Source organism: Drosophila nasuta, chromosome X (genome assembly GCF_023558535.2).
Source record: "Drosophila nasuta strain 15112-1781.00 chromosome X, ASM2355853v1, whole genome shotgun sequence".
Lineage (NCBI taxonomy): Eukaryota > Metazoa > Arthropoda > Insecta > Diptera > Drosophilidae > Drosophila > Drosophila nasuta.
Window position 1 is genome coordinate 19,956,115 of NC_083459.1, and position 14,587 is coordinate 19,970,701.

The window sequence follows — 14,587 nt, forward strand, 5'->3', positions numbered from 1 at the left end:
GCTGCTGTTGCTGCTGCTTGTCCACTCTCTACTCAACTCAGGACTCACCTGTTGTTGTTGATAAACAAACAACATAAAATTAAGCATGTTACGATTATTTTCTGTTTGCATCGTAAAATTGCCCAGTTCTCAGTATCATCCACATCCACATCCACATCCACATCTATATCTATATCCACGCCTTTCACCCACGCGATCTAGGACCCATGTCCACTTGTGGTCCTTGCGTTGTCAACTTAACAAATTCGCATAAATTTCACAGTTACAGTGCAACGAAACTACTAGATATTGCCACGAAATTCATGCTCATTGCCTCGTTAAGATAAAGATTAAGAGAAGGAGCTAAAAAGTAAAGAGTACAAAATACGACAATATTAAAGTTTTTTTAACCTTTATATTTATTTTCTATTATTTATTTTATTTTTATTATTTATATGTATTATGTATGTTTCTTTATTTTATAGATAAAACTCCAAACTATAAACACATCGTCGACTTGTTTAAACATATTTTAAATAAACTTAAATTATCAACAGATCGCAAACTTCTTTGAAACTTCTGTTTTTATAATTTCCAAAATGGTTAATTTCATTTTAAAATGTTAAATGCAGAATACCAGAATTATTTAATTTGGAAATTTAACTTTATCGACAGATCGATTAAGTATTAAGCGTCACTCTAAAAATAAAAGTTTTTAAAGTTCTCTCTTGCTCTCGCTCATATAACATATGCATAGTTAAATAAAAGACAATTCATGAAATTATTATAAAAATAATAGAGGAGTTTGTGTTGTAGGCTCTAAAAAATCGCTTAGCTTTCTTACAGTTTTAAATTATTTTATAGAAATAATACTTAAAACATAAACACATTGCAAACTTCTTTTAAACTTATTTTATGTAAATAATTTGTTACAATATTAAATCAAAGCAAATTGAAAAATTTCCTTTATTTTTAAGCCTATATACGAATTACGAAAATAAGATTAAACTTACAACTTTTCAACTTAATTATATAATATTGTAATTTAATATAGTAAGATTTCTTATTTAGCATAGGGCGAAAACCTATAAAAATAATAAAAAATGAAAACATTATTATTTTCTATATAGAACTTATATTGTAGATCAAAACAATGAGTGTAATATAGATTCAAATTAAATTGTTATTAATTTTAATTCAATATTTAATTTATTCGCAACTTTACTTCAATATTTTAGTTACTATTTTATATATTATTAAATTATTATTATTCACTATTTTATTCAATATTTTATATATTCTTTTACTCACTATTTGATTAACTATTTTATTTACTATTTTGTTGACTATTTAATTTACTTATTTATTTGATATTTTATTCATTATTTTGGTTACTATTTAATTATTATTTTATTCACTATTTTATTCACTATTTTATTTACTCTTTTATTCACATTTTATTGACTATTTATTTATTATTTTATTCACTGTTTTATTCACTATTTTATTTACTCTTTTATTCACATTTTATTCACTATTTTATTTACTATTTATTTATTATTTTATTCACTATTTTATTTACTATTTTATATATTCTTTTATTCACTATTTGATTAACTATTTTATTCACCACTTTGTTCACTATTTAATTTACTAATTTATTTATTTACTATTTATTTATTATTTTATTCACTATTTTATTCACTATTTTATTTACTATTTTCTCTTACATTTCAGAGTTTTATTTGAAATTTACAAATGCGTGGGAGTATAGAAAAAGTTAACCACTAGATGGAACTCTATGCGAGTATAAAGTATAAAATAAAAGGGGGAAATTTTGACGAAACAGTAAAGTGAAAGTCTCCTAGAATATAAGGCTAAAGACAAAGCTAACTATGCAAAGGGCAACCAAATAAATTAGAACTTTAATGAATTGCTTTTTGGTGCGCAACCAAGTCTGCAGATGAGATCGAAGCTTCTTGGGTTTCGTCATAGCGATATTCACAAATTGCCAGCTAGAATTTTGAACATTATCAACTTCGCTGAGAGAGAATTTATCAGAGTTCTCTATTGCAGGCGTGAAATGGATTCCTTTTTTGATTGCTTTGGAGTCTGGCATTGAAAGTGAAGAGATTCATGGATCCTCCAAAGATCTGTTCGAATGCAACGAGATCAATTTCAATGCGATTTCCACGTCGAGGTGGCGGACGCACAATCGCACACTGTGGCAAAGGCAATTTGAATTTGCTGGCAATGAATAAATGCTGAATACGTTCATTTAAATTTGCAGTCTGCAGTTGCCCGATTTTTAACCAAATCGGATTAAACTTTCGAAAATCTTTGACAGCATTCGTGGAGTCAGAGCAACGCTATTTAGAAATAAGAATCAATTATTTCTGATTGATTTTAATCTCTTTTTCAATACTCACCAGAGTTGAGTTGGTATCTGAGTATTCGCTTCGCATATCACCGATCGCAGTTGTCTCCTTGATCGTGCTGCTTTCGCTAAGCATCGTCAGACTTGACTTCGATCTGTGGATAGTTGGTTTTTGCCAAAGGTTCATCATCGGATCTTTCTTCTCCATTTGATTGAGCAACAATGCTCCGCCTTGGTACATTTCTTGATTTTGATCCTCGCGATCTTCACAAAAATATTCAGCACATCGTTCATTGATATATGGCTTTAGCTTCTGCAGAATTGCAATAACCGAACTCTTGCAACACAATTTATAGTTGTTCACATGGCTCTTTGGATGCTAATCAAGAAATTCACAATTGTTTTTTTAAAATGTTCTTCTTCATTTCTCATTTCTCACAACTTACGCGAATTTGAGCCATTGTTAAATCACTAATACTTCCTTAAGAATTGTACAAAAAGTAAACTAAATTGTAAAAAGTTTCAAAACTTTTCGGTCTATCTACTATTTATTTAAAGTCTCGTGTTCTAACTGTATAAAGGGAGAAAGTCTTGAATAGTTTCAAAAAGTTTGCCACGATATCAAATGGAAGTAATGACATTATAGCCACAGCACTCTACTATGATATCAATAACAACAAATTACATATATAAAAAAAATTAAAATATATAAGCAAAATGTTGAATTTTTTGAATGTTGTTCAAGTTTCTTTACATAATTTGATCAAGTAAAAAAATATGCATACAAAAATGATTATTGAAAATTAAAAATTGAAAAATAAAAAAATTGTTTAATTTATTTTCATCACGTGAAAAAATAATTCAATTGAATTATGACTTTAATTTAAATAAATAAATTAACTGTATAAGAGTGCAAATAGAAAAAAAAAAAAAACAAAATAAATCATAATAATACAAAAAGTGAAAATTTAACAATTTGAAAAATGTTCAACATCGTTAGCAAGTTTAAAATTAAGTAAGTTATATAATTTTAATTATGACTAAAATCTAAATAAGTGATTGTATATAACACAGTTGAGTGAATAAAATCTGTATAATAGAATTTCGTAAAATAATTTGAGCAAGTTAAAAAAAATATACATAAAACAAGTAAGAAAGTTATAGGCGAGTGTGCTCGACTGTGCGATACTCGCTAACATCTTTGAATAAAAGCAAAACTGTGCCTAATTAATGTTAAAATATACCAAAGGATATATTTGGTACTTTAGTACTTCATTAAAAATATACCACAGAGTGCAAAATATACCAGATTGTCAGACAAAGCTGCTAAGAAGGCGTTTTTTTTCTCCGTACAAAACTATCTGTCTTAAATAACTTCTTCCAAATCATAAATACTGTAGTTATTATCATCTTTAGGTTTCAACTACACAATTTTAATTCCAACTCAATTGTACATAAATAATTAAAATATATTTCACAACTATTGTAAATAAATTTCCATATTTTTGCTCATATACTCATCGACATTGCACCACTGTGCACAGTGATGTGGTCAATTCGGGTCGCTAGCGCAAAACGCAATTTCTAAGCTAAATAATAACACTGTTTACACACGTTGCCAATTTACGTAGAGCTAAATCTGCGCAGGTCGATTGTCAGGTGGATTGTGGTGGCCACTTTCAACTAGCAACTGGCAACCAGACTGCTCAGCATCGAATGCTCCTCAGTGCAGCTCTGGACTCCATTCAAGATACTCGCTGAAGCAACCAACAACTTTCTTTTCTTTCTTTTTTTATAATGAAACTCAGGTTTTGAGTTGATGCAAGTGAAAGTGTATGTTGAAAGATCTCACTATGTTTATACGAATTATTTGTGATATATTTAAAGAGTTAAGAAGTTGAAAATAATTGCAGTGTGGTAAGCATGAAAGGTGACTCATAAAACTATTTGAAATATTAGTTGAGTGGGAAACAAACGGAAATAGAATTAGGGAGGCAGGAAAGAAAATCGCGAAATACTTAGCACTGTTTATAAAAATTGAAAATAGATTTTAATAAACGAGAAGAAAAGCCTAGATATGGTATATACAAATAATATAAAAAAAATTAAATGAAAAGAAATAAAATGAAACAAAATAAAATAAAATGAAACGAAATTAAATGAGATGAAATTAAATAAAATGAAATGAAATGGAATAAATGGAATGAAATGAAATGAAATGAAATGAAATGAAATGATATGAAATGAAATGATATGAAATGAAATGAAATGAAAATAAAATGAAATGGAATAAATGGAATGGAATGAAATGAAATGAAATGAAATGAAATGAAATGAAATGAAATGAAATGAAATGAAATGAAATGAAATAAAATGATATGAAATGAAATGAAATGAAATGAAATGAAATGAAATGAAATAAAATAAAATGAAATGAAAATAAAATGAAATGAAATGAAATGAAAATAAAATGGAATAAATGGAATAGAATGGAATGGAATGAAATAATATGAAATGAAATGAAATGAAATAAAAAAGGAAATCAAATACAATAAAATAAAATCTAATAAAATGAAATAAAAAGACAAGAAATTTAAGAAAAATAAATAAAATGAAAGGAAATGGAATGCAATGCAATGGAATGAAACAAAATGAATTAATATGAAACAAAATGAAATAAAATGAAATGAAATAAAAAGAAATGAAATAAAAAGAAATGAAATGAAATGAAATGAAATGAAATAAAATGTATTAAATTGAAAAGAAATTAAATGAATTAAAATAAAATGAAATGCAATGAAATTAAATAAATGAAATGAAAGAAAAAAAAGTTAATTAAATAAAACGAAATAAAAGAAAATAAAAAGAAATAAATTAATTAAATAATTGTGTCATGATTAAGGTTTCTATATTAGTTTATTATTTTTATTAGTGATGAAATAAACAGATATTTGCTGAACTAGAGATTTATACGCAAATATATACTAACTTACTGTTGGACCACTTTCTAGTTACTTTTGCATAGCAAGCTAATAAATCATAAATAACTCTTTTACTAAGTCAAACTCTATCAATCTGAATCAGAATAGTGACAACAATTTAACTCTAGCAGCAAATCAATCAATCAACTTCAGCAGTTGACAGTCAGATCATTCAGTTCAGTTCAATTAGTTATAACACAATTTTGTACATTTAGTATAAGTTTTATTAACACAATAATCAAATTTATTGTACAAACATTCATATTCAAATACAATAATTCAGTTTGGTTTTTATGTTTTCCATTTTGTTTTTTTTTGCCACTTTGTTTTCTTACCGAATGCACATTAAAAATTGCATGACAAATAGTATTTGTATTGTTGTTTTCATTTTCATTTTTCTCTTGGTTTTTTTTTTATATTTCGCAATGTTGCGCGACTGGTGAATACCCTATAAATACACATTTCCATGTACATAAGTAAATACTAAGTAGTTAGTACATACAGCTAAATGACTTTCACTGACTTCACACACACAAGAAAAAAAAAAAAAAAAAACAAAAAACGTATTTAAAATTTTTACAATATGTTTTGTTTTGGTTTTGTCTTAGCTCTACAATATTTCAATTTGTATTTGTTTATTGTTGGTTTGCAAATCGTTTAATTCAAATATTGTTCAATTCCACAACTGTGCTAGGAATGCAGTAGGTTACAAGTTACAAATTACATTTACAATTACACACACACAATAAATCCACAAGTTGTTCCAACATTTGTTTCATCTATTTTCCAATTTTTGTAGTATTCGTCTCCTAATCTCTCTCTCTCTCTTTCTCTGTCGCTCGCTCTGTACTCTTCTACCATATATTGTTACCATTTTTTGTTTAATAGTTATCTTAAGCTATATATTTTAATTCGGCAATGCCGAAGCAACAAAAAAATAAACCAAAAATTAAATAATAGTAATAATAATAATAAAAAGAAAATATGTAAATACTTATGCAATAGTCAAATATAAATATTTCATTTACTTAACTTAGCTTTCGTTATAATTGATAATAATTTCATTATGACTAATACATATATTTAATGGTCTTGTTATCAATGAAATGCCAATAATAATTGTTCAATTTAATATTACACTAAATTCCGAGTTCATTTCATTTAATCTTGTCAACGAAACAATTCAAGATAACATTGAAAAGGAAACTATCAAATTTTCGTAAAATCGATATTTTCTATAACTACGTTTAAACGATGAAATTCGTCAAAAAGTTGCCTATTTTTAATTAACCAATTTGGAATGAAAAGGAAAGGTTTTCACACTTTTATAACGTAATTCAATTTGAGAACATAAATTGGTAATAAAAAAAAGAATATTTAAATGTATCTATAACTAGAAATTAATAAGTATTTTCTAATACTATTTTCGTTTAATATTCATCATCTTAAAAATACACTTTTAACTAGTTTGTAATTTAATCATTAATATTTAATTTAGTTTTCTTTGCAGCATTGTTTTTGTATCTGACGACGGTTCTGCGATAGGAAAGAATCCGAAAAAAGCGATTTAAGGATTCTTTTTTTATTTTTGTTTTTTGTCTCTGTATAAATCACATTACGTATTTTACCTCAAATATTTGAATGTTAGAATATGTGTGCCATGCATGTGTTTGTCTAGTGTATTGTATAAGTATTGATATCTATACTCACACTCACACACACATGCACACACACAATGTTAGCCTATAAACCTACAAGAATTTTCGTTAATTAACATTTGTTCGCTTAATCCAATTTTAATGGCATTTCAATTAATTTTTAATGCTGTCACACAGAGTTAAAGGGATTCTGTTGATTCAATTTGATTATTATAAATTTCGCATTTCGCATTTCGCATTTTGTTTTCTTTTGCTTTGTTTGCATAGTAATTAGCATAAAAGTCTGCTTGGTAGCCCTTTATGCAATTGTAATTGTAATTGGAACAACGCGCTTTTATTACATTAATTTATGCACACTCGCATTCTCTATTCCTTGGTATTATTTTTGTGGATATAGTATATAGTATATATTATATATGTATGCATATAGTTGTATATTGTGTTTGTGTGGGGGCAATTTCTTAATACGGCTTAATTTATTAAATTACTTAAATAGAGTTGTAGTTTTTATTTTTTAAATATATTTTTGTAACATATTCATGTTTGTCTTAATTGTTGCGCTTCAGCGTGCCAGCAAAAGGATTTGGTACGGTGTTTCATTAATCAGATCAGATCTCGTGAATACATTTAACAAACGTATTTTCAATAAACGTTTTCTTCAATATGTACAGCAATGAATTGAGTTGATCAACTTATAAAGTAATGTGTAACAAACTAAATTATCGATGCGAAAACGAAGCTTCAAATACTGTCGATATCGATAATAATAGTAACATGAATAATTGGAAAAGAAATATTTTAGCCACTTGTCATATTGATCTATCAGCATTATATTCTTTTCATCTTTCTATATCATATTTATTTAAAAACCGTTTTCTTCAATATGTACAACAATGAAATGAAATATCTTTAGTATATGCGATCAAACTATAAAGTGAGTAACGTTTAACGAACTAAATTATAGATGCGAAACCGAAGCGTTAAATACTTTTGATATCTATAACGATAGTGAAATGTATAAAAGATTATTCTAACTTTTCCAATAAAGCTTCAAATACTATCCATATAGATATCGATATCGATAGTAAAATGAGTAAAGAAACACTGGCTTACATCTTCATAACAGCTTGAAATAGTATCGATATCGATAGTAAAATGAGTAACGACACAGTTGCTTAAAAGTAATTTTTCCATGTTCACATCTTTCTAACATTTCCACCGAAGCTTGAAATACTATCGATAGAATGAGTAAAGAAAAACTTTCTTAAAAATAACCTTAACATTTTCACATCTTTTAACTTTCCCACCGATGCTTGAAATACTATCGATAACGATAGTAAATCGAATAATTGGAAAAGAAACGTTTTCTTAAAAGTAACTTGTACATGTTTACATCTTCATAACAGCTTGAAATAGTATCGATATCGATAGTAAAATGAGTAACGAAACACTTGCTTAAAAGTAACTTTTCCATTTCTATTGAAGCTTGGAATACTATCGATAGAATGAGTTAAGAAAAACTTTCTTAAAAATAACCTTAACACATCCTTTAACTTTCCCACCGATGCTTGAAATACTATCGATAACGATAGTAAATCGAATAATTGGAAAAGAAACGCTTTCTTAAAAGTAACTTTGACAACTTTACATCTTTCTAACTTTCCCATATATATATTATATTTATATGTAATCAAAATTATACTCAACGCTTAAACAACTAATTATGCAACACTCAGGACAAACTCAGAGTATGCACGTGTTAATGCGTTAATGTGTATTAGTTATAAGTACTAAAAATATGTTATGCAAAGTATATTTCATATATATCTGCATTAGGTAACTGCATTAGTTGTTGTTGTTGTTAAAAACTGTCTCTCTAAATGACCTTTTGTTGCTGTTGTTGTTGTTGTTGTTTGTATTGTGGTCGCACACCCAAACATCCAATTAATATTCCAGAATTTGCCAGCACTGCAGAGACAGAGTTAGAGTACAACTTTGCGTATACGTAATGTTAGTATTTACCAGCTTAGAGCATTTCTGGATTGGATGTGCCGTTGCCAGTGGTGCGAGTTGTTTTCGTTATCTGCTGGTTGTTCATTATCGGAGGCGGACTGCCACACCAAACCACCTATAGAAGAATATCGGATGAGTATAAAAGATAGATTTGTGATTTAGTTGATTACCTTGCGGAACGCCTTGCGAAAGTTGTCGGAGAGAAAGGCGTAGAGTATCGGATTGATGCAGGAGTTTGTGTAGGCCACAACATGCGAGATGATTTGTATGATGACCGTTAGATGTGTGCCACCGTACATGTTGAGAGCCTTCAGCACCAGTATGACCTGCGAAAAGTGTGCCACAATATGTTGCAAGAAGCATTTCATTAGTGCACCAAGAAGGAAGCCATCGTTGCAAATTACATTTGTGATTTGCAAAGCGCATTGATTTTGTGCAAACACTTTCCAATGCAATGCAAATGAAAGGAAGCTGCTCCTTCTGCTGGTTGCATCTTCTTGCTTGGCTTATTAAACATTCGAGTAAATAAATTGCAGCATTTGCTAAGCACAAATGTCAATTTGTTGCCTAATGACAGTCAGCAGAAAACTACATTCATATTGACTGCAATAGACCCTTTGCTTTAAAGTCTTTTAATGTTTATTATTTATTCTGTCTATAATAGATTTCTTACTTTCAAATTTTGCACTGCTTAAATAACAGTAACGGATAAAAATAACCTTTTTTGCCATTAGAAAAAATCAACAACTTCAAGTAAGTAAAACTACATTCATATTGACTGCAATAGACCCTTTGCTTTAAAGTCTTTTAATGTTTATTATTTTTTCTGTCTATTATAGATTTCTTACTTTCAAATTCTGTATTGCTAAACAAAATTTTAACTTGCACACACACAAAATAACAGTAACGAAAAGAAACCTTTATTGCCATAAAAAACAATCAAGTAAATAAAACTACATTTACATATATTGACTGCAATAGACCCTTTTTGTTTATTATTTATTTAGATTCCTTACTATGAAATTTTGTATAAATTATTTTTAAGACTTTATAACAAAATTTCAACTTGCAGACATAAAATAAAAGTAAATTAAAGCGCACTTAGCTTGAAATGTTATTTAAAGAGCGATTCAAAATTAACTAAAATAAACTTTCTAGCAAAGCATGTAAATTAAAAACAAAACGTCAAATCAAAATAATTAGAAATAGAATACGTACGTTTGTACTCATAAGTTATATCAAAATATTAGCTCTCAAAAAATAAATTTTTTATGTATTTATTTAGTTTCTAAGGAAGAATTGGATCGGATATTATAAATTTGGTATTAGATATCCAAAAACTAACACGAAACTAAGACTACTACTACTTAAAATACAAAAATGTATTCTTTATTGTATTCAGAGTTGTCAATTTTCGCTTCCGACCAACTTAATAAACCACTTTTAATATTACTCTTCAGTGAAAGGTCTTGAAACACATTCTCAACAAGTTCAAGTTTGAGTTGCATTTCGTTTTCAAGTACGAGTATTTACATACTTCTTGTCATTTGTTCATATTTGCAACAGCTGCAGCTGCAGCTTCAGCTTTATTTAAAGACTTGAGCATCAAAATGCTAATCAAAAGTTGCCTGGCAAATTAATCACAATATAAGGAAGCAAGCAAAGGTAAAAGTATCTCTTTCTCATTAAACTAATCAACTGTTCACACTCTATTTTGATTTGTTTCACATTTGTAATTTGTAAGTGAAAGATTTGCAATAAAATACGCAAATGCAATTTCAATCGACGCATCGCCTGCGGGTTTAATTAGCGACAACATTGCGCAAACATTGTGCCAATTGCAATTCATTTGGTATTTCGAACCCTTTCAAATTGTGTTTCCATTTCTTCGACACGCCAAACAAATTGTAATGATATATATTTTTTTAGTGAAATTGCATGCAATTATGTTGCAATTTAATTTCACATTCGTTTTGGGATTTTTTATTATTTTGTGCGCTTTTAGGTTAGATTAGTTTAAATCTGCTGCTGTGTGGGCTTTGCCCACACATGTAATGTAGTAAAAGTAACTTAGAACAAATAAAAATATTAGGAAAGCTTCTAAATACACAAGTAAGTATACTACAATGTGAGATACTCGCTATTAATTTGCAATTAAAGCAAAACAGTGCGGTATTTTTTGTACCAAATTAATATACTGAATAAGTGCTAAAAATACTTAAAATTTCGAAATATTTGGTATGTCGATCAAATATTGCATTCAAAATATGTTGGCAGCCAAGTCAAACTTTATATACTGCAAAAATACAAAAATACTGAATGTTATGTTTGGTATATCGTTATACTATTACATTTAAAATATATTTTAAACCAAACGAAACCTTATATATGCTAAAAAAATACTCAAAATCTAAAAAAAAAACAAAATACATATTTGGTATATAAATATACTATTTCATTCACAATATATTTTCAACCAAACCAAACCTACATACTGAAGAAATACTCAAGATACAAAACATACTGAAAGACATATTTGGTATATCGATATAATATTTTCAACCAAACCAAATAAAAATATACTATAAAATATATTTGGTATATCGATATACTAATTTCAAAACAAATCGAATACACTGCAAAAATATTAGAAATGTAAAAAATACTAAAATATATATTTGGTATATAGATATGCTGCTACATTCAAAATATATTGTGAACCAAATCTTTTTTGGCATATAAAATTATTACAAAAAAAACCTTCGACAATTTTTATCTAATCGCAACTTAAATTATGAATCCTAAAGACTGTAGAGACGATTGTCTGTCTGTTAACTGCGTTAAATTAAATCACAGTTATGTAAAGTTTTATATATTTGTTCTACATTTTATTCTCAAACTTAAGTTCCTGTAATAGCCATATTAGCGTTAAATATTATTGGAAAATAATTTAATGCGCCACATTTGCAAATTTTAATGGAACAGAGCAACCGAAATGATGCTTCCAAAAATCCGCAAATTTAATAATTCGACTTTAAATGCATTTGCTTAAATGTATTTTGCACATGTCAAACCAAAGGTAGCGTAAGTTTTAGTTTAATTATCTTTGCATCGAATCAACTTTTGGCATAAAGAGAACTTTTTATGTGTGTGTAGAGTATGAAAATACTTACATGTATCGGCAGCCAGCAGATGGCAAAAGCCAGCACAACAACAACCACCATTCGTGTAACACGTCGCTTTCCCTTGCTGCAAACAGACAGACAGAAAAAAAGATGAGAGTAGAAAATGGCTTAAAATAATATCTATGTATGCTGTGTATCTAAAAAAAAAAAACAAAAACAAAAAAGAGAAGCGCGTAAAATGTTATCAAATGCAACTGCAGTTGAGTTTACATACGCGCCAGTCTGATTTATGAACTGATGCAATAGAAACTCGTCGACTTTTTCAACAATTGCCAATGGCAAATGCATAAGCGCATCACACGCGTATGCGGCGTATGCGCAATTTGCATATATGCACATGAGTCTGTGCTTGCGTTAGTTGAACTTCACACATGGATATATGTAGTATATATGTATATGTGACATTGCAGACTCAAACTCATTGTCGGCACAAGTCATACGAAAAATATGGAATTGGATTTCTGATTTGGCCACACACACATCACACAACACACAACACACAGCATACATCACGCATACGCCGCATGGGACGCGGCGCTTTAAAGTTGAAAGACGCAATTTGTAATGTGTAATGCGAGTCAAAATGTTTGTTTACACAACGCCCATTACTTTTCTTTGTGTTCGGCTTTTATGCCTTTCTGCTCATTTGTTTTCACCTCATTTCTGATTGTCATTCCTCTTTCCCCTTTCCCCTTTCTCCTTCATTTTAAGCATTCAAGCGTTCAATTTTATCAACTTCCTATCGTTGCCTTTTTATATGCACATTTCTTGTTTTTTCTTTTTGCTTTTGATTTGTTTGTTTAGGCAACGCTGTGGCAAATATTATATTTTTAGCACCTGATTGCTGCGTAATTGAAGCCGCTACAAAAGCCATTTAAAAATCAATATATTTCTGTCACTCAATAAGTAAGTACTTTTTGTAAATATATATCAAACTAATAGTTGGCAAATATAAATAATAAATGAGTTATTTAGTTAACTTTAATTGCAATTTTTGTAGAAAGATAAAGGTTAATTTATTCTTTTTAAATTATATTATGCTGATTGTTTTAATTTGAAATTAATTGCAACTGTGGAGATGAGGTTTAAAGAATGAAATACCATAGTTTTTAAATGGAAATTAGATTGAATTAAATTTTTAATTTTACTGCAACTTTAATGGATTCTTATTGGTTCAAATTGATAACTTGCAAATATAAAATAAAAATGTATTATTAATTTCACTTCAATTTAAATAAATAAATAAGTTTTACTTCTTTTATTCTTTATTGTTTTTTACATTACAATATTTTGAAGAGTTTCAAACTCAGAGCTGGACTAAATTGCAATCATGTGATGGATAAATTCAGACTTTGTCGATGATTTGTTATCTATCTAGTATATATCGTTTATTCCTACGCAAATACAAAATATTTATAACTGGACTTATTTCAATCAACTAATAATTAAGTCAACGATTAATTAATACAAATAAAATGTAGAATCACTTCTATCAGTTATTAATAGCTCAACGGTACTTGAAGTTAAATTGAATTCAATTTTTATCATCTTCAGAATAAGTTGAGATCTTGACGATGAAGAAATTGTTCATTGCATTGCAAATATAAAATAGTTCTGGCCCAGTTCAGTTATATTGGCAAAGAAATTAACAACTTCTCATTAATGAAATAAAAATAATCTAAGAAATAAGTTCAGATATTGTTGGCAGTTTGTTCACATTGAATTAAAAAATGTTAAGATGTTTTCTCAGCTACTTAAACTCTCTAAAAATATGTAAATTTCCTTTAAAAATATAAATTCATAATAACAAACAAATAATAATTTGAGTCATAATCAAAATGAACTAATAATGAAAATCAAAATAATTAACATAACCATGAAAATGATTTCTACTGTCCATTTATTATTTCTTTGCTTGCATTGTCGCTTCTGACAAAATTTTGAACAAATAATAAAAAGTGTTTGTTGATTTATAAATATGTTTTTTTTTTCTTTTTTCGTTGTTTACTCAATCGGCATTTGTTTGAACATCTTGAACGTACATATATGAATGTTTTCGTCGAGTTATTTATTATTTTTGTGTGTGTGATGAAATCGGACTAGAGCTTAAAGCCATTCCCGCAGCTTGAATTCATTGACCTGCAATGAGGCAGCACAAACGCAGCAACAAGAATGAAAACAAACAAACGCGACTCGAAGCGAAGCAAAAGAGTGAGGAGCACTTAAAAATTTATGAGCTGCGGCCACAAAAGTTCTCGACTCGGTGGAATGCCTAAGCGTAATAAAGGCGCATTCATCATGCCGCATGGGGCAGGTGCATGGTCTCATGTGTGTGTGTGTGTGTGTGTGTGTGTGTGCTTCAAGTAAACAATCGAACAAACAAGCAAAGTGCCC

At 28.5% G+C, this 14,587-nt stretch overlaps 2 protein-coding genes across 3 annotated transcripts in view; both read right to left on the reverse strand.

Moving 5' to 3' along the window:
- Nucleotides 1-1,661: 1,661 nt before the first annotated feature.
- On the reverse strand, nucleotides 1,662-2,953 carry LOC132795881 (uncharacterized). The gene is made up of 3 exons (XM_060806822.1): nucleotides 2,803-2,953; nucleotides 2,409-2,735; nucleotides 1,662-2,348 (listed from the first exon to the last, which is right to left on the reverse strand). The coding sequence occupies exons 1-3, from the start codon at nucleotides 2,815-2,817 to the stop codon at nucleotides 2,037-2,039; spliced, it is 654 nt and encodes a 217-aa protein (XP_060662805.1). The 5' UTR covers nucleotides 2,818-2,953; the 3' UTR covers nucleotides 1,662-2,036.
- Nucleotides 2,954-5,877: 2,924 nt separating this feature from the next.
- The window catches only part of LOC132796528 (allatostatin-A receptor), a 158,724-nt gene continuing 150,014 nt past the window's right edge, over nucleotides 5,878-14,587 (reverse strand). For both annotated transcript variants that reach the window (XM_060807728.1, XM_060807729.1), the window contains 4 exons: nucleotides 12,182-12,257; nucleotides 9,179-9,334; nucleotides 9,018-9,123; nucleotides 5,878-8,963 (listed from right to left, as the gene is read on the reverse strand). In XM_060807728.1, coding sequence (XP_060663711.1) covers nucleotides 9,022-9,123; nucleotides 9,179-9,334; nucleotides 12,182-12,257 — 334 coding nt within the window. In that variant the 3' untranslated portion in view covers nucleotides 5,878-8,963; nucleotides 9,018-9,021. The remainder of the gene's footprint in view (nucleotides 8,964-9,017; nucleotides 9,124-9,178; nucleotides 9,335-12,181; nucleotides 12,258-14,587) is intronic.

Bases quoted from the DNA above. Each gene is read 5' to 3' on its own strand.
- LOC132795881 (XM_060806822.1), bottom strand. The intron at 2,349-2,408 runs GTGAGTATTGAA...ATTTCTAAATAG, and splicing joins CAGATACCAACTCAACTCTG to CGTTGCTCTGACTCCACGAA.